Below are 21464 nucleotides of genomic sequence, written 5' to 3' on the forward strand. Positions count from 1 at the left end.
TACAGTATTTAATTATAACTTTACGATAATATCTATACAGTATTTAATTATAACTTTACTATAATATCTATACAGTATTTAATTATAACTTTACGATAATATCTATACAGTATTTAATTATAACTTTACTATAATATCTATACAGTATTTAATTATAACTTTACGATAATATCTATACAGTATTTAATTATAACTTTACTATAATATCTATACAGTATTTAATTATAACTTTACTATAATATCCACACAGTATTTAATTATAACTTTACTATAATATCCACACAGTATTTAATTATAACTTTACTATAATATCCATACAGTATTTAATTATAACTTTACTATAATATCCATACAGTATTTAATTATAACTTTAGTATAATATCCATACAGTATTTAATTATAACTTTAGTATAATATCCATACAGTATTTAATTATAACTTTACTATAATATCCATACAGTATTTAATTATAACTTTACTATAATATCCACACAGTATTTAATTATAACTTTACTATAATATCCACACAGTATTTCATTATAATTTTACGGTAGTATCCATACAGTATTTATAACTTTACGGTCATATCCATACAGTAATTATAACTTTACTATAATATCCACACAGTATTTATAACTTTACGGTAATATCCACACAGTATTTAATTATAACTTTATGGTAATATTCATACAGTATTTAATTATAACTTTACGGTAATATCCATACAGTATTTACAACTTTACGGTAATATCCATACAGTAATTATAACTTTACTATAATATCCATACAGTATTTATAACTTTACGGTAATATCCACAGTATTTAATTATAACCGTACTATAATATCCATACAGTATTTATAACTTTACGGTAATATCCATACAGTATTTAATTATAACTTTCCTATAATATCCAGACAGTATTTATAACTTTACGGTAATATCCATACAGTATTTAATTATAACTTTCCTATAATATCCATACAGTATTTATAACTTTACGGTAATATCCATACAGTATTTAATTATAACTTTCCTATAATATCCAGACAGTATTTATAACTTTACGGTAATATCCATACAGTATTTAATTATAACTTTCCTATAATATCCAGACAGTATTTATAACTTTACGGTAATATCCATACAGTATTTAATTATAACTTTCCTATAATATCCAGACAGTATTTGAAGGCAGTTTCAGCATTTGTGAGTTGGTAGAGAGTAAAATCAAATGGAATAGAGTTTACCTGGTATAAGAGGGATCTTGGTCCCGGAGTTCTTGAGGACCACCTGCAGAGCGCAGGGTTTGGTATTCCCAGCATGCTTTGCTCCCTCTCTCAGTATGATGTAAACTTCCTGTCCCCTCACCAGCCAGTCCATCTTGTTGCCCAGGTAACTGATCCCCCGGATACACAGCTGAGTGACGTCATCAGGGATGGAAGGGGCGAAGGCCAGACAATTCTTCTGTACTCTGAGAAGGAAAATGAAAACGAGAAGGGTACATACCGCAGATCCCCTCACCGCTCATTGTTGACTTGTGTCCCAACAGTTAAAGACATTCTCTGGTATTGTGGACACTAACACTTTTTTTTAAAAAACTTTGATGACTGATGTGTCAATGTGTAGATCATTCATTCATAATCTATGAGCATAATTACTGTCTAACCTCAATTATTCACAAATTCCCTAGTTGGAAAGCGACTGTTTTCTTGAATCTATGCTGCACGATTTCCCCTACACTTCTCCCCACGTGGGCCAGTCCCCTTAGCAATTGGAGTTCTAGCCAATGAGCTTCAGCCCCTCAGCATTTGTGTGACAGCTAGCAAGAGGCCTGCCCAGCGTTATCCAATGAGGTTGTAGGGCGGGCCCACCGGCTCCATCGACACAGCAGACAGAGAGAGACGACGTACATATATGACGTAGTATGTAATTGTCGTGGGGGCTTTTGGCTTGTGAGCGCTACTGTCAGAACTACTGTCTAAAAAGTATACAAACGTTCCCGGAGAATGTCTTTAAGACAGGAAGTAGGTACATTAATGTAGTGTACGTCTAATGATGCCGCTATATGACAGTTTGGTTTCAAGCCAGGTGATGTGTGGTTATAACGGACCTGAATCCAGTGTAGCCAAACAGAACAGCCTGCAGGAATCCTCCCATACCAGTGAGAAAGTTCACCGCCCCAGAACCATCAGGAGATTCACTCCATACCTGAGAGACATTAATGTGACACATACTGTGTGTGTGAGTATGCGAGAGAGTGAAATAGATATATATATATAGAGAGAGAGAGCAGCACAATTAGACCCAACCAAATCATGAGAAAACAAAAAGATAATTCTTTCCAATGTGTCAAGTAATTAACAAAAAAACAGAGCAAACTAGAATGCTATTTGGCCCTAAACAGAGAGTACACCGTGGCAGAATACCTGACCACTGTGACTGACCCAAACCTAAGGAAAGCTTTGACTATGTACAGACTCAGCGAGCATAGCCTTGCTATTGAGAAAGGCCGCCGTAGGCAGACATGGCTCTCAAGAGAAGACAGGCTATGTGCTCACTTCCCACAAAATGAGGTGGAAACTGAGCTGCACTTCCTAACCTCCTGCCCAATGTATGACCATATTAGAGAGACACATTTCCCCAGATTACACAGATCCACAAAGAATTCAAAAACAAATCCAATTTTGAAAAACTCCCATATCTACTGGGTGCAATTCCACAGTGTGACGTCACAGCAGCAAGATTTGTGACCTGTTGCCACGAGAAAAGGGCAACCAGATGCTTATTTATTTTATCTTGTGTCCTTTAACCATTTGTACATTGTTAAAACACTATATATATATATATATATATATATATATATATATATATATATATATATATATATATATATATATATATATATATATATATATATATATATATATATATAATATGACATTTGTAATGGCTTTATTGTTTTGAAACTTCTGTATGTGTAATGTTTACTGTTAATTTGTATTGTTTATTTCACTTTATATATTCACTTTATATATTATCTACCTCACTTGCTTTGGCAATGTTAACACATGTTTCCCATGCCAATAAAGCCCTTGAATTCAATTGAGAGACAGCGAGAGAGAAACAGAGAGAGAGAGAAACACAGAGAGAGAGACACACAGAGAGAGAGACACACAGAGAGAGAGAAACAGAGAGAGAGACACAGAGAGAGACACACACAGAGAGAGAGACACACAGAGAGAGAGACACACAGAGAGAGAGACACACAGAGAGAGAGACACACAGAGAGAGAGAAACAGAGAGAGAGACACAGAGAGAGACACACACAGAGAGACACACACAGAGAGAGAGACAGAGAGAGAAACAGAGAGAGAGACAGAGAGAGAGAGAAACGGACAGAGAGAAACGGACAGAGAGAAACAGACAGAGAGAAACAGACAGAGAGAAACAGACAGAGAGAAACAGAGAGAGAGAAACAGACAGAGAGAAACAGACAGAGAGAAACAGACAGAGAGAAACAGAGAGAGAGAAACAGAGAGAGAGAAACAGAGAGAGAGAAACAGAGAGAGAGAAACAGAGAGAGAGAAACAGAGAGAGAGAAACAGAGAGAGAGAAACAGAGAGAGAGAAACAGAGAGAGAGAAACAGAGAGAGAGAAACAGAGAGAGAGAGAGAGAAACGGAGAGAGGGAGAGAGAGAGACAGAGAGAGAGAGAGAAACAGAGAGAAGTAGAGAGACAGAGCATTTTCCCATTCTGACCTGGAATGGTCCCTGGATATTTTTGAAACACTTCTGGAGTAGATGTCCAGCCTTCTCCACCTCCCCCAGCTCCAGCCAGCCCACTGCAAACATACCCTGGCACCATAGAGACAAACACACTTGACAAATGGGCTTCGACATCCCCAACTAGGTAAAACTCGTCTTTAGTAAAAAATGATTATATATTGTATATGGGATCTAACCCCAGGCTGTAGTGACGCCTTAGACCTCTGCACCACTCAGGAGGCTGGTAAAACCCTTCTACATCCCCAACTGACTGACACCCTCTACACCCCCAACTGACTGACACCCTTCTACACCCCCAACTGACTGACACCCTTCTACACCCCCAACTGACTGACACCCTTCTACACCCCCAACTGACTGACACCCTTCTACACCCCCAACTGACTGACACCCTTCTACACCCCCAACTGACTGACACCCTTCTACACCCCCAACTGACTGACACCCTTCTACACCCCCAACTGACTGACACCCTTCTACACCCCCAACTGAAACCCTTCTACACCCCCAACTGACACCCTTCTTACACCCCCAACTGACACCCTTCTACACCCCCAACTGACACCCTTCTACACCCCCAACTGACACCCTTCTACACCCCCAACTGACTAACACTATTCTACACCCCCCAACTGAGTAACACTCTACCAGTAAGGATTTCAGAACACACACACAACACACACATACTGCATTCATTAGTAGTAGAAAAAAAAGCTTATGTACTGCTTACGAATTGGTTGTGTATGGGTTGTGTATGGGTTGTGTATGGGTTATGTATGGGTTAAATATGGGTTATGTATGGGTTATGTATGGGTTATGAATGGGTTATGTATGGGTTATGAATGGGTTATGTATGGGTTATGAATAGGTTATGTATGGGTTATGAATGGGTTATGTATGGATTATGAATGGGTTATGAATGGGTTATGAATGGGTTATGAATGGGTTGTGTATGGGTTGTGTATGGGTTATGAATGGGTTATGTATGAGTTATGAATGGTTATGTTATTATGAATAGGTTATGTATGGGTTATGAATGGGTTATGTATGGGTTATGTATGGGTTATGTATGGGTTATGTATGGGTTGTGTATGGGTTATGAATGGGTTATGAATAGGTTATGAATGGGTTATGAATAGGTTATGTATGGGTTATGAATGGGTTATGAATGGGTTATGAATGGGTTATGAATGAGTTATGAATGAGTTATGAATGGGTTATGTATGAGTTATGAATGAGTTATGAATGGGTTATGAATGGGTTATGTATGAGTTATGTATGGGTTATGTATGGGTTATTTATGGGTTATGTATGGGTTATGAATGGGTTATGAATGGGTTATGAATGGGTTATGTATGGGTTATGTATGGGTTATATATGGGTTATGAATGGGTTATGAAAGGGTTATGTATGGGTTATGAATGGGTTATGTATGGGTTATGTATGGGTTATGTATGGGTTATGAATGGGTTATGTATGGGTTATGAATGGGTTATGAATGGGTTATGTATGGGTTATGAATGGGTTATGTATGGGTTATGAATGGGTTATGAATGGGTTATGAATGGGTTATGTATGGGTTATGAATGGGTTATGAATGGGTTATGTATGGGTTATGAATGGGTTATGAATGGGTTATGAATGGGTTATGTATGGGTTATGTATGGGTTATGTATGGGTTATGAATGGGTTATGAATGGGTTATGAATGGGTTATGTATGGGTTATGTATGGGTTATGAATGGGTTATGTATGGGTTATTTATGGGTTATGTATGGGTTATTTATGGGTTATGTATGGGTTATGTATTTACATTTACATTTAAGTCATTTAGCAGACGCTCTTATCCAGAGCGACTTACAAATTGGTGCATACACCTTATGACAACCAGTGGAACAGCCACTTGCATCTAAATCTTGTTGGGGGAGAAGGGGGGTGAGAAGGATTACTTACCCTATCCTAGGGTTATGAATGGGTTATGAATGGGTTATGTATGGGTTATGTATGGGTTATGAATGGGTTATGAATGGGTTATGAATGGGTTATGTATGGGTTATGTATGGGTTATGTATGGGTTATGAATGGGTTATGAATGGGTTATGAATGGGTTATGAATGGGTTATGAATGGGTTATGAATGGGTTATGTATGGGTTATGAATGGGTTATGTATGGGTTATGTATGGGTTATGAATGGGTTATGAATGGGTTATGTGTTATAAAGTCCCTTTTGTAGGTAGGTACCTTTCAACAGTACAGTTGATATATTGACCCGTTCTTGGCAGTGTATGGTAATACCAGTATGTGACCTACCCATGTCATAGCTGGACCACCAGGGTCTGTGACAGCCTCGTAGAACTCCAGGTCATTTCTCCTGACCTCAGGGGTCATAGGTAGACCCAGGGGATAGCCTAGCATCACTGTGTCAGCCTGCTTCACGAATTGTCCTGGGAGAAAAAGTCAAAATAAAAATGAAAAATCGGAGACTCAAAGACACTGCATCTGTTACATGTCATCATCTATAACCTTTAAACAGACAACTAAGTGAACGCGTGGGCAGTGGGGGAAACACTCGCCTTTTTTGTAGCCGTCAAATTCAGGATGATATTTCTGCTTCTGATCGAAAGGGATTTTGATCTTGTCTGCTACCTGCTGCCACTCCCGAGGAGCAGGGTACTTCAGCAGGGCAGCCAACTCCACAGCGAACTCCAGACTGGGTAAGAGATGAGAAACAAAGTACTTGATGTTATCATTTACAATGTTTTCCATAGACTTAAAAAAAAGTTTTTTTTTAAAAGGGAGCTTCCGCTTTTTACAGGCAAAAAGCCTGGATGTGGAACGACTTTGGCTTCCACATGAATAAGGTCTATGGAAAATAAGGTGAGATTGGGAAATAGCTGATGGGGGGTTTCCTACGAAGCATGTTTGAGGAAATAGCCACGTAATTGGGACGGCAGGTAGTCTAGCGGTTAATAGCGTTGGGCCAGTAACTGAAAGGTCGCTGGTTCGATTCCGTGAGCTGACTAAGTGAAAAGTATGTTGATGTGCCTTTGAGCAAGGCATTTAACCATAATTGCTCCTGTAAGTCTCTGATCTGTTAAATGTAAACATTACTTTGGCCACTCTACCATAAAGGCCTGCTTGTTGGAGTGCTGCAGAGATGGTTGTCCTTCTGGAAGGTTCTCCCATCTCCACAGAGGAACTCTGGAGCTCTGTCAGAGTGACCATCGAGCTGTTGGTCACCTCCCTGACCAAGGCCCTTCTCCCCCGATTGCTCAGTTTGTCCAGGCGGCCAGCTCTAGGAAGAGTCTTGGTGGTTCCAAACTTCTTCAATTTAAGAATGATGGAGGCCACTGTGTTCTTGGGGACCTTCAATGCTGCAGACATTTTTTGGTACCCTTCCCCAGATCTGTGCCTCAACACAATACTGTCTTGGAGCTCTACGGACAATTCCTTCAATCTCTTGGTTTTTGCTTTGAGATGCGCTATCAACTGTGGGACCTTATATAGACATGCGTTCCTTTCCAAATCATGTCCAATCAATTGAATTTACCACAGGTAGTGTTGGGGTCAATCAAGTTGTAGAAACATCTCAAGGACGATCAATGGAAACTGGATGCACCTGAGCTCAATTTTAAGTCTCATAGCAAAGGGTCTGAATACTTATTTTAAATAAACTATTACCGTTTTGTTTTTATGCGTTTTTTTTTTTTTTACAAAAATGTCTAAAAACCTGTTTTCGCTTTGTCATTGTGGGTTATTGTGTTTAGATTGATGAGGAACTTGTTTTAATTAATCTATTTTAGAATAAGGCTGTAACGTAACAAATTGGGGAATAGGGTAGGTGGTCTGAATATTGTAGCTTCGTATGACACCCCTCTGGTACCTGAACTTGGCCACAGTGTTTGTGTACACCGAGTTGTTGACGTTGTAGTAATACTCATCAGGGGGCATGACACCTGGCAGAAAACAGAGATACTTTGGTAAATGTCTTGCATACTCGTGTTCACTCAAGCAACAGGGTTGCTACGACCAATAAGCTAAATAGCTTACCTAGTGTGCTTGACAACGAAATCAGTTGCAATACATTTGTCATTTAACAGACCGCTCTTATCCAGAGTGGATTCGTTTTAAGATGGCCCCCGGGTGAGATAACTACAGGTGAGACAACTGAATATCACAGTCATAGTAAGTACATTTTAACCTCAAACTAGCTATCATCAAAGTTAGTACTAGCAATAAGCTGACATCAGCTGGCACGACGATTTCTAAACAACATGTTTACTGAGTGTCCCTTTACCTAAGATGTGGTAGTTCTGTTCTTCAGCGCTCCAGGTTACCCTGGAAACCCAGTAATCAGCCACGCCCCAAATCACTCCGCTGCCACGCCCCTCCGTGAACATAGACATGTCCTAGAAGAGAGACAGGTTGCAGGTCTTTAAAGTGTAGGCGATATGGTGGAAGCAGCTTATCCCTTTGCCGACCTGGGAAGCGCTAGGGAGCCGGCTGTGAATGTAGATGACTGGCCTAGATGTGACCATACATAGGTAGAGGTAGTGTCGGGGTCAGGTGTTACCTGTGTGAGGTAGAGGTAGTGTCGGGGTCAGGTGTTACCTGTGTGAGGTAGAGGTAGTGTCGGGGTCAGGTGTTACCTGTGTGAGGTAGAGGTAGTGTTGGGGTCAGGTGTTACCTGTGTGAGGTAGAGGTAGTGTTGGGGTCAGGTGTTACCTGTGTGAGGTAGAGGTAGTGTTGGGGTTAGGTGTTACCCGTGTGAGGTAGTGTTGGGGTTAGGTGTTACCTGTGTGAGGTAGAGGTAGTGTTGGGGTCAGGTGTTACCTGTGTGAGGTAGAGGTAGTGTTGGGGTCAGGTGTTACCTGTGTGAGGTAGAGGTAGTGTTGGGGTTAGGGGTTACCTGTGTGAGGTAGAGGTAGTGTTGGGGTCAGGTGTTACCTGTGTGAGGTAGTGTTGGGGTCTGGTGTTACCTGTGTGAGGTAGAGGTAGTGTTGGGGTTAGGTGTTACCTGTGTAAGGTAGAGGTAGTGTCGGGGTTAGGTGTTACCTGTGTGAGGTAGAGGTAGTGTTGGGGTTAGGTGTTACCTGTGTGAGGTAGAGGTAGTGTTGGGGTTAGGTGTTACCTGTGTGAGGTAGTGTCAGGGTTAGGTGTTACCTGTGTGAGGTAGAGGTAGTGTTGGGGTTAGGTGTTACCTGTGTGAGGTAGAGGTAGTGTTGGGGTTAGGTGTTACCTGTGTGAGGTAGAGGTAGGGTTAGGTGTTACCTGTGTGAGGTAAGGTAGTGTCGGGGTCAGGTGTTACCTGTGTGAGGTAGAGGTAGTGTTGGGGTTAGGTGTTACCTGTGTGAGGTAGAGGTAGTGTTGGGGTCAGGTGTTACCTGTGTGAGGTAGAGGTAGTGTTGGGGTTAGGTGTTACCTGTGTGAGGTAGAGGTAGTGTCGGGGTCAGGTGTTACCTGTGTGAGGTAGAGGTAATGTTGGGGTTAGGTGTTACCTGTGTGAGGTAGAGGTAGTGTTGAGGTTAGGTGCTACCTGTGTGAGGTAGAGGTAGTGTCGGGGTCAGGTGTTACCTGTGTGAGGTAGAGGTAGTGTTGGTGTTAGGTGTTACCTGTGTGAGGTAGTGTCGGGGTCAGGTGTTACCTGTGTGAGGTAGAGGTAGTGTTGGGGTTAGGTGTTACCTGTATGAGGTAGAGGTAGTGTCGGGGTCAGGTGTTACCTGTGTGAGGTAGAGGTAGTGTTGGTGTTAGGTGTTACCTGTGTGAGGTAGTGTCGGGGTCAGGTGTTACCTGTGTGAGGTAGAGGTAGTGTTGGGGTTAGGTGTTACCTGTGTGAGGTAGAGGTAGTGTCGGGGTCAGGTGTTACCTGTGTGAGGTAGAGGTAGTGTCGGGGTCAGGTGTTACCTGTGTGAGGTAGAGGTAGTGTTGGGGTTAGGTGTTACCTGTATGAGGTAGAGGTAGTGTTGGGGTTAGGTGTTACCTGTGTGAGGTAGAGGTCGTGTTGGGGTCAGGTGTTACCTGTGTGAGGTAGAGGTAGTGTTGGGGTTAGGTGTTACCTGTGTGAGGTAGAGGTAGTGTTGGGGTCAGGTGTTACCTGTGTGAGGTAGAGGTAGTGTTAGGGTTAGGTGTTACCTGTGTGAGGTAGAGGTAGTGTCGGGGTCAGGTGTTACCTGTGTGAGGTAGAGGTAGTGTTGGTGTTAGGTGTTACCTGTGTGAGGTAGTGTCGGGGTCAGGTGTTACCTGTGTGAGGTAGAGGTAGTGTTGGGGTTAGGTGTTACCTGTGTGAGGTAGAGGTAGTGTTGGGGTTAGGTGTTACCTGTGTGAGGTAGAGGTAGTGTTGGGGTTAGGTGTTACCTGTGTGAGGTAGAGTTGGGGTTAGGTGTTACCTGTGTGAGGTAGAGGTAGTGTTGGGGTCAGGTGTTACCTGTGTGAGGTAGAGTTGGGGTTAGGTGTTACCTGTGTGAGGTAGAGTTGGGGTTAGGTGTTACCTGTGTGAGGTAGAGTTGGGGTTAGGTGTTACCTGTGTGAGGTAGAGGTAGTGTTGGGGTCAGGTGTTACCTGTGTGAGGTAGAGGTAGTGTTGGGGTTAGGTGTTACCTGTGTGAGGTAGAGGTAGTGTCGGGGTTAGGTGTTACCTGTGTGAGGTAGAGGTAGTGTCGGGGTTAGGTGTTACCTGTGTGAGGTAGAGGTAGTGTTGGGGTTAGGTGTTACCTGTGTGAGGTAGAGGTAGTGTTGGTGTTAGGTGTTACCTGTGTGAGGTAGTGTCGGGGTCAGGTGTTACCTGTGTGAGGTAGAGGTAGTGTTGGGGTTAGGTGTTACCTGTGTGAGGTAGAGGTAGTGTTGGGGTTAGGTGTTACCTGTGTGAGGTAGAGGTAGTGTTGGGGTTAGGTGTTACCTGTGTGAGGTAGAGGTAGTGTTGGGGTCAGGTGTTACCTGTGTGAGGTAGAGGTAGTGTTAGGTGTTACCTGTGTGAGGTAGAGTTGGGGTTAGGTGTTACCTGTGTGAGGTAGAGGTAGTGTTGGGGTCAGGTGTTACCTGTGTGAGGTAGAGTTGGGGTTAGGTGTTACCTGTGTGAGGTAGAGTTGGGGTTAGGTGTTACCTGTGTGAGGTAGAGGTAGTGTTGGGGTCAGGTGTTACCTGTGTGAGGTAGAGGTAGTGTTGGGGTTAGGTGTTACCTGTGTGAGGTAGAGGTAGTGTTGGGGTTAGGTGTTACCTGTGTGAGGTAGAGGTAGTGTCGGGGTTAGGTGTTACCTGTGTGAGGTAGAGGTAGTGTTGGGGTTAGGTGTTACCTGTGTGAGGTAGAGGTAGTGTTGGGGTTAGGTGTTACCTGTGTGAGGTAGAGGTAGTGTTGGGGTCATGTGTTACCTGTGTGAGGTAGAGGTAGTGTTGGGGTCAGGTGTTACCTGTGTGAGGTAGAGGTAGTGTCGGGGTTAGGTGTTACCTGTGTGAGGTAGAGGTAGTGTTGGGGTTAGGTGTTACCTGTGTGAGGTAGTGTCGGGGTCAGGTGTTACCTGTGTGAGGTAGAGGTAGTGTCGGGGTTAGGTGTTACCTGTGTGAGGTAGAGGTAGTGTCGGGGTTAGGTGTTACCTGTGTGAGGTAGTGTTGGGGTCAGGTGTTACCTGTGTGAGGTAGAGGTAGTGTTGGGGTTAGGTGTTACCTGTGTGAGGTAGAGGTAGTGTTGGGGTTAGGTGTTACCTGTGTGAGGTAGAGGTAGTGTTGGGGTCAGGTGTTACCTGTGTGAGGTAGAGGTAGTGTTGGGGTTAGGTGTTACCTGTGTGAGGTAGAGGTAGTGTTGGGGTCAGGTGTTACCTGTGTGAGGTAGAGGTAGTGTCGGGGTTAGGTGTTACCTGTGTGAGGTAGAGGTAGTGTCGGGGTCAGGTGTTACCTGTGTGAGGTAGAGGTAGTGTTGGGGTCAGGTGTTACCTGTGTGAGGTAGAGGTAGTGTCGGGGTCAGGTGTTACCTGTGTGAGGTAGAGGTAGTGTTGGGGTCAGGTGTTACCTGTGTGAGGTAGAGGTAGTGTCGGGGTCAGGTGTTACCTGTGTGAGGTAGAGGTAGTGTTGGGGTTAGGTGTTACCTGTGTGAGGTAGAGGTAGTGTTGGGGTCAGGTGTTACCTGTGTGAGGTAGAGGTAGTGTTGGGGTTAGGTGTTACCTGTGTGAGGTAGTGTTGGGGTTAGGTGTTACCTGTGTGAGGTAGAGGTAGTGTTAGGGTTAGGTGTTACCTGTGTGAGGTAGAGGTAGTGTTAGGGTTAGGTGTTACCTGTGTGAGGTAGAGGTAGTGTTGGGGTTAGGTGTTACCTGTGTGAGGTAGAGGTAGTGTTGGGGTCAGGTGTTACCTGTGTGAGGTAGAGGTAGTGTCGGGGTCAGGTGTTACCTGTGTGAGGTAGAGGTAGTGTCGGGGTTAGGTGTTACCTGTGTGAGGTAGAGGTAGTGTTGGGGTCAGGTGTTACCTGTGTGAGGTAGAGGTAGTGTCGGGGTTAGGTGTTACCTGTGTGAGGTAGAGGTAGTGTTGGGGTCAGGTGTTACCTGTGTGAGGTAGAGGTAGTGTCGGGGTTAGGTGTTACCTGTGTGAGGTAGAGGTAGTGTCGGGGTTAGGTGTTACCTGTGTGAGGTAGAGGTAGTGTTGGGGTCAGGTGTTACCTGTGTGAGGTAGAGGTAGTGTTGGGGTCAGGTGTTACCTGTGTGAGGTAGAGGTAGTGTCGGGGTCAGGTGTTACCTGTGTGAGGTAGAGGTAGTGTCGGGGTTAGGTGTTACCTGTGTGAGGTAGAGGTAGTGTTGGGGTCAGGTGTTACCTGTGTGAGGTAGAGGTAGTGTCGGGGTCAGGTGTTACCTGTGTGAGGTAGAGGTAGTGTCGGGGTCAGGTGTTACCTGTGTGAGGTAGAGGTAGTGTCGGGGTCAGGTGTTACCTGTGTGAGGTAGAGGTAGTGTCGGGGTCAGGTGTTACCTGTGTGAGGTAGAGGTAGTGTCGGGGTTAGGTGTTACCTGTGTGAGGTAGAGGTAGTGTTAGGGTCAGGTGTTACCTGTGTGAGGTAGAGGTAGTGTTGGGGTTAGGTGTTACCTGTGTGAGGTAGAGGTAGTGTCGGGGTTAGGTGTTACCTGTGTGAGGTAGTGTTGGGGTCAGGTGTTACCTGTGTGAGGTAGAGGTAGTGTTGGGGTCAGGTGTTACCTGTGTGAGGTAGAGGTAGTGTCGGGGTCAGGTGTTACCTGTGTGAGGTAGAGGTAGTGTCGGGGTCAGGTGTTACCTGTGTGAGGTAGAGGTAGTGTTAGGGTTAGGTGTTACCTGTGTGAGGTAGTGTCGGGGTCAGGTGTTACCTGTGTGAGGTAGAGGTAGTGTCGGGGTCAGGTGTTACCTGTGTGAGGTAGAGGTAGTGTTAGGGTTAGGTGTTACCTGTGTGAGGTAGTGTCGGGGTCAGGTGTTACCTGTGTGAGGTAGTGTTAGGGTTAGGTGTTACCTGTGTGAGGTAGTGTTAGGGTTAGGTGTTACCTGTGTGAGGTAGAGGTAGTGTCGGGGTTAGGTGTTACCTGTGTGAGGTAGAGGTAGTGCTGGAAGGCCAGAGTAACGTCTCCATTGATGTGGATCTCTTGTTGTCCGTATATATCTTCAGGACACACCTCCCTCCCTGACACAGCACTTTCCCACGGGAACTTTAGTCCCTGTTAGGAGGACAACATAATATCTCTTTCATCAGAACAGAACACACTGACCCACATACACTATAAACACAACACAACACACCACCACACTATAATACACTACACTACACACCACCACACTATAAACATACACTACACACCACCACACACTACACACCACCACACACTACAAACACTAAACTACACACACACACACACACACCATACACTATAAACATACACTACACACCACCACACACTACAAACACAACACTACACACTATAAACATACACTACACACCACCACACACTACAAACACTAAACTACACTACACTACACACTACAAACACTACACACTATAAACACAACACTACACACGCACTATAAACACAAAACTACACACTATAAACACAAAACTACACACTACAAACACAACACTACACACGCACTATAAACACAAAACTACACACTATAAACATACACTACACACCACCACACACTACAAACACTAAACTACACACACTACACACACACTACAAACACAACACCACACACTACAAACACAACACTACACACACACACTACACACTACAAACACAACACACTATAAACACAACACTACACACTATAAACATACACTACACACACTACAAACACAACACTACACACACTAGAAACACAACACTACACACACACACTACAAACACAACACACTATAAACACAAAACTACACACTATAAACATACACTACACACCACCACACACTACAAACACTAAACTACACACACTACACACACACTACAAACACAACACACTACAAACACAACACACCTATAAGTACAGCGAGGGAAGACATTTTTAGTGTGTGATGCCTGATCCTGTGGGACCACTAACAGCGTCTTCAGAAACTATTCACACCTCTGGACTTTTTCCACATCGTTGTTGTTGTTGTTGTTGTTGTTGTTGTTTACAGCCTGAATTTAAAATGGATTAAATGTAGATGTTGTGTCACTGGTCTACACACAACACCCCATAATCTTTACAAATTAATAAAAATGCCTTGAGTCGATAAGTGTTCAACCTGTTTGTTATGACAAGGCCTAAATATGTTCAGGAGTAAACAAAGTGCTTAACAAGTCACATAATAAGTGTCATGGACTCACTCTGTGTTCAATATTAGTGGTTAACATGATTTTTAAATGTCTACCTCATCTCTGCACCCCACACATACCAATTATCTGTTACGGTCCCTCAGTCGAGCAGTGAGTTTCAGACACAGACTCAACCACAAAGACCAGGGATGTTTTCCAATGCCTCGCAAAGAAGGACACCGATTGGTAGATGGGTAATACTACAACAACAAACAAATCAGACATTGAATATCTCTTTCAGCATGGTGACGTTATTAATTACACTTGGGATGGTGTATCAATACTGTGTGTAGACAGGTGAAAAATAAAAATCTATTTCATCCATTTTGAATTCAGGATGTAACAACAGGTGGAGGTGTGTGTGAATACTTCCTGTAAAGGTATGTGTTCACACGACACTCAACAACACACAGTATGACCAAGATGCAGGTTTCTACGTGAAGATGAAATCCTATAGTCACTATACTGTACCTAAAAATATAGAAAAGAAATCAAATTTATTTATAAAGCCCATCTACAGTACAGTACATCTCCAGTACAGTACATCTACAGTACAGTACATCTACAGTACAGTACATCTACAAATCAAATCAAATGTATTTATAAAGCCCTTCGTACATCAGCTGATATCTCAAAGTGCTGTACAGAAACCCAGCCTAAAACCCCAAACAGCAAGCAATGCAGGTGTAGAAGCACGGTGGCTAGGAAAAACTCCCTAGAAAGGCCAAAACCTAGGAAGAAACCTAGAGAGGAACCAGGCTATGTGGGGTGGCCAGTCCTCTTCTGGCTGTGCCGGGTGGAGATTATAAACCTAGAGAGGAACCAGGCTATGTGGGGTGGCCAGTCCTCTTCTGGCTGTGCCGGGTGGAGATTATAAACCTAGAGAGGAACCAGGCTATGTGGGGTGGCCAGTCCTCTTCTGGCTGTGCCGGGTGGAGATTATAAACCTAGAGAGGAACCAGGCTATGTGGGGTGGCCAGTCCTCTTCACACAATATGACACCAAATATAAAACTGGCAGCCAGAAGATCACCGTGAGGCCTGACTGTGAATAGGGAGTGTGTGAAGAACACATCAGAGAGAGAAGCCTGTACCTTGTAGCCTTGCTTCTCAGCATTGTCCTTAGCGCCATCTACTGTCCTCACCCGGTACTCAAGCACGGCCCGTGCCAACTGAGGGTAGAAGAGACCAATACTGGGGTACATCCAAGTGTCCTATACAGGGAGACAGAGGGCGAGGGACATTTCAGTCACACTCAAGGACACGTGGTTCAGTAGGTAGAGGTTAGCCTAACCCTCTCCTTGAATACAGCCAGTTCCACTTATGTGTTGTAATCCAGTACACCTGATGGGTCAACTAACCACCTTTCCCTTCATTAGATACATTGTGAAATAAACAGAACATTGTCCTCACCTGGTCCCAGAACACGTGTCCCCAGTAGTCTTGTCCTGAGCCCCCGTTTGACAGTCCACCAGGACTGACGCCGCCGAAATGACCGGGCGCCTCGTGCAACGAAGGGAAGGCACTGAGCAGGTAGAACATGCAGCCAATCAGAGCCCTGCTCAGGTCGTCTGGACCAGTCAGCTCCAGGGTGCTGCCCGCCCACAGCTCCTCCCACGCCCGAAGGTGCGAGGGACGAAGGTTCCCATTGGCCATCAGCTCCAGAGCTGTTAACATGTTTACGCTCGTTGCCATGACAAGAATCTTTTTTTTTTTATTGGTAAAAAACATAAACAATAATATGTCCAGTATACTGTATCCCCACATTAAAACACTTGTGTCCAAAGTGGTCCTGGATGATAAAACCAAATAAAACATCTAATTATGTACCCACTGTGCTAACACCTATATCACTACTACACTACTACCTACTACACCTATATCACTACTACACCTATATCACTACTACACCTATATCACTACTACACTACTACCTACTACACCTATATCACTACTACACCTATATCACTACTACACCTATATCACTACTACACCTCCATCACTACTACACCTCCATCACTACTACACCTATATCACTACTACACCTATATCACTACTACACCTATATCACTACTACACCTATATCACTACTACACCTATATCACTACTACACTACTACACCTATATCACTACTACACTACATCTATATCACTACTACACTACTACCTACTACACCTATATCACTACTACACACTACACCTATATCACTACTACACCTATATCACTACTACACCTATATCACTACTACACCTATATCACTACTACACTACTACACCTATATCACTACTACACTACTACCTACTACACCTATATCACTACTACACCTATATCACTACTACACTACTACCTACTACACCTATATCACTACTACACCTATATCACTACTACACCTATATCACTACTACACCTATATCACTACTACACTACTACCTACTACACCTATATCACTACTACACCTATATCACTACTACACTACATCTATATCACTACTACACCTATATCACTACTACACTACTACACCTATATCACTACTACACTACATCTATATCACTACTACACCTATATCACTACTACACACTACACCTATATCACTACTACACCTATATCACTACTACACCTATATCACTACTACACTACTACCTACTACACCTATATCACTACTACACTACTACCTACTACACCTATATCACTACTACACCTATATCACTACTACACTACATCTATATCACTACTACATCTATATCACTACTACACTACATCTATATCACTACTACATCTATATCACTACTACACTACTACACCTATATCACTACTACACCTATATCACTACATCTATATCACTACATCACTACTACACCTACATCACTACTACACCTACATCACTACTACACCTACACCTATATCACTACTACACCTATATCACTACTACACCTATATCACTACTACACTACATCTATATCACTACTACACTACATCTATATCACTACTACACATACTACACCTATATCACTACTACACTACATCTATATCACTACTACACCTACTACACCTATATCACTACTACACCTATATCACTACATCTATATCACTACTACACCTATATCACTACATCTATATCACTACTACACTACTACACCTACATCACTACTACACCTACATCACTACTACACCTACATCACTACTACACCTACACCTATATCACTACTACACCTACATCACTACTACACCTATATCACTACTACATCACTACTACACCTACATCACTACTACACCTACATCACTACTACACCTACATCACTACTACACCTCCATCACTACTACACCTCCATCACTACTACACCTCCATCACTACTACACCTCCATCACTACTACACCTACATCACTACTACACCTACATCACTACTACACCTACATAACTACTACACCTACATCACTACTACACCTATATCACTACTACACTACATCTATATCACTACTACACTACATCTATATCACTACTACACTACATCTATATCACTACTACACATACTACACCTATATCACTACTACACTACATCTATATCACTACTACACTACATCTATATCACTACTACACCTACTACACCTATATCACTACTACACCTATATCACTACTACACTACATCTATATCACTACTACACCTACACCTATATCACTACTACACCTATATCACTACTACACTACTACACCTATATCACTACTACATCTATATCACTACTACACACTACACCTACCTCACTACTACACCTCCACCACTACTACACCTCCACCACTACTACACCTCCACCACTACTACACCTCCACCACTACTACACCTCCACCACTACTACACCTCCATCACTACTACACCTACACCTATATCACTACTACACCTATATCACTACTACACTACTACACCTACATCACTACTACACACTACACCTACATCACTACTACACCTACATCACTACTACACCTACATCATCACTACACCTCCATCACTACTACACCTCCATCACTACTACACCTCCATCACTACTACACCTCCATCACTACTACACCTCCATCACTACTACACCTCCATCACTACTACACCTCCATCACTACTACACCTCCATCACTACACCTCCATCACTACTACACCTCCATCACTACTACACCTATATGCCACACCTCTTGTCATAACGAGCCTCAGCCCGACATGTCCCACTAGATGTACCGCAGCGGAGACCTCAGCTGCAACTTCATCAAGTTAGTTTTCATCATTATGTGACGCAGGAGGATAGTTGAGCTCACTCCCTTTCTTTACCTGTGTCGTAGTGAGCCTGTACGCTGTCCTGACTGCCTGCCACCGCCACCACGAACCCCCAGCGGGACTGGGCCTGGTCGGGCAGCAGGGTAAGGGAAGGGGTGATGGGGGTCCAGATGATGTGGACGCTGGGACAGACGCCACCAGAGACCTCAGCCGTGGTGGTCTGGCCCTGGATGTAACTAGGGAAGGAAAAGGGTGATTGTGAGCTGAGCTGAATGCTGGGGACTTTTGTATTAGAAAGGTTCAATGCAGCAGTTTTGATCTCAATATGAAATATTTTCTGGGTAACAATTAAGTACCTTACTGTGATTGTTTTAATTTAAAATTATAAAAAAAAGAAACAAAAATATCTTGTTAGCAAAGAGCAATTTCTCAAGCAAGAATTTTTCTTAAGACTGTCTGGGAGTGGTCTGAGTGGGGAGGGGGAAAACTGAAAACTAGCTGTTATTGGCTGAGAGGTTCATTATCATCATTATTACATCATTATCATCTATAACAGCATTAGCATCATCATCATCGTTATTACGTCATTATCATCTATATCATCATCATCATCATCTATATCATCATCATCATCATCATTATTACATCATCATCTATATCAGCATTATCATCACCATTATTACATCATTATCATTGTCATCATCATCATCATCATTGTAGCAAAGTATTTATAAACAAATTTTACAAACAAAAAATCCAAACTGTTAAAAGTTTCCTTTCTATGTGATCTGTGCAATAGGCAATGATTCATTTTGGCCCAATAGACCTGGCATATTCCATCTTTCAAGAACTTTCAAAGTTTCTTCAAGTGCAGTCGCAGAAACTATCAAACGCTATGATGAAACTGGCTCTCATGATGACAGGAAAGGAAGACCCAGAGTTACCTCTGCTGCCGAGGATAAGTTCATTAGTTATCAGCCTCAAAAATTGCAGCCCAAATACATGCTTCATGGAGTTCCAGTAACAGACACATCTCAACATCAACTGTTCAGAGGAGACTGAGTGAATTAGGCCTTCATGATCAAATTGCTGCAAAGAAACCACTACTAAAGGACACCAACAATAAGAAGAGACTTGCTTGGGCCAAGAAACACGAGCAATGGACAATGGACTGGTGGAAATGTGTCCTTTGTTCTGGAGTCCAAATTGGAGATTTTTGGTTCCAACCGCCGTGTCCCAGTGTGGGTGAAGGGATGATCTCCGCATGTGTGGTTCCCACCGTGAAGCATGGAGGAGGAGGTGTGATGGTGCTTTGCTGGTGACACTGTCAGTGATGTATTTAGAATTCAAGGCACACTTAACCAGCATGGCTACCACAGCATTCAGCAGCGATATGCCATCCCATCTGGTTTGGGCTTAGTCCCACTATCATTTGTTTTTCAACAGGACAATGACCCAACACACCTCCAGGCTGTGTAAGAGCTATTTGACCAAGAAGGAGAGTGTTGGAGTGCTTTATCAGATGACCTGGCCTCCACAATCACCCCAACCTCAACCAAATCGGACCTCCACATCTGGCTTCTTCACCTGTGGGTTTGTCTGAGACCAGCCACCTGGACAGCTGATGAAACTGTGGGTTTGTCTGAGACCAGCCACCTGGACAGCTGATGAAACTGTGGGTTTGTCTGAGACCAGCCACCTGGACAGCTGATGAAACTGTGGGTTTGTCTGAGACCATCCACCCAGACAGCTGATGAAACTGTGGGTTTGTCTGAGACCAGCCACCTGGACAGCTGATGAAACTGTGGGTTTGGACAACCAAATCATTTCTGCACAAATGGTCAGAAACCATCTCGGGGAAGCTCATCTGTGTGCTCTTCGTCCTCACCAGGGTCTTGACTTGACTGCAGTTCAGCATCGTAACTGACGTCAGTAGGTAAATGTTGATCTTCGATGGCCACTGGCCTCGCTGGAGAAGTGTGTTCTTCAGGGATGAATCCCGGTTTCAACTGTACCGGGCAGATGGCAGACAGTGTGTATAGGCATCGTGTGGGCGAGCGGTTTACTGATATCAACGTTTTGAACAGAGTGTCCCATGGTGGCGGTGGGGTTATGGTATGGGCAGGTATAAGCTACGGAAAAGGAAAACAAATGCATTTTATCGATGACAATTTGAATGCACAGTGATACTGTGATGAGATCCTGAGTCCCATTGTCATGCCATTCATCCTCTGCCATCACCTCAAGTTTCAGCATGATAATGTAATGCACGACACCATGTCTCAAGGATCTGGACACAATTCCTGGAAGCTGAAAATGTCCCAGTTCTTCCATGGCCTGCATACTCCCCAGACATGTCACCCGTTGAGCATGTTTGGAATGCTCTGGAATGACTTGTACGACAGCGTGTTCCAGTTCCCGCCAACAACCAGCTACTTCACACAGCCATTGAAGAGGAGTGGGACAACATCCCACAACCAACAGCCTGATCAGCTCTATGTGAAAGATGTGTTGACTGCATGAGACAAATGGTGGTCACACCAGATACTGACTGGTGTTCCGATCCACACCAGATACTGACTGGTGTTCCGATCCACACCAGATACTGACTGGGTGTTCCGATCCACACCAGATACTGACTG

At 43.5% G+C, this 21464-nt stretch overlaps 1 protein-coding gene and 2 long non-coding RNA genes across 4 annotated transcripts in view; 1 reads left to right on the forward strand and 2 right to left on the reverse strand.

Moving 5' to 3' along the window:
- The window catches only part of pgghg (protein-glucosylgalactosylhydroxylysine glucosidase), a 57032-nt gene that overhangs the window by 3530 nt on the left and 32038 nt on the right, over window positions 1-21464 (reverse strand). Inside the window, exons 5-15 of the mRNA XM_052466802.1 lie at window positions 18877-19058; window positions 15983-16236; window positions 15664-15783; window positions 13308-13439; window positions 8085-8196; window positions 7671-7743; window positions 6361-6497; window positions 6098-6231; window positions 3761-3856; window positions 2113-2210; window positions 1250-1473 (exon numbers count right to left, since the gene is read on the reverse strand). Of these exons, the coding sequence (XP_052322762.1) occupies window positions 1250-1473; window positions 2113-2210; window positions 3761-3856; window positions 6098-6231; window positions 6361-6497; window positions 7671-7743; window positions 8085-8196; window positions 13308-13439; window positions 15664-15783; window positions 15983-16236; window positions 18877-19058 (1562 nt within the window). The remainder of the gene's footprint in view (window positions 1-1249; window positions 1474-2112; window positions 2211-3760; window positions 3857-6097; window positions 6232-6360; window positions 6498-7670; window positions 7744-8084; window positions 8197-13307; window positions 13440-15663; window positions 15784-15982; window positions 16237-18876; window positions 19059-21464) is intronic.
- On the forward strand, window positions 10369-11662 carry LOC127908515 (uncharacterized). Of its 2 annotated transcripts, XR_008067533.1 has the most exons (4): window positions 10407-10452; window positions 10993-11030; window positions 11183-11258; window positions 11589-11662. It is a non-coding gene; the product is annotated as an uncharacterized LOC127908515 (long non-coding RNA). The 2 variants fall into 2 exon arrangements; XR_008067532.1 differs by lacking the exon at window positions 11183-11258 and having other exon boundaries at window positions 10369-10452; window positions 10993-11068.
- On the reverse strand, window positions 16258-17277 carry LOC127908508 (uncharacterized). The gene is made up of 3 exons (XR_008067514.1): window positions 17153-17277; window positions 16886-17008; window positions 16258-16480 (listed from the first exon to the last, which is right to left on the reverse strand). It is a non-coding gene; the product is annotated as an uncharacterized LOC127908508 (long non-coding RNA).

This window comes from Oncorhynchus keta, chromosome 17, assembly GCF_023373465.1.
Source record: "Oncorhynchus keta strain PuntledgeMale-10-30-2019 chromosome 17, Oket_V2, whole genome shotgun sequence".
Classification (NCBI taxonomy): Eukaryota; Metazoa; Chordata; class Actinopteri; order Salmoniformes; family Salmonidae; genus Oncorhynchus; species Oncorhynchus keta.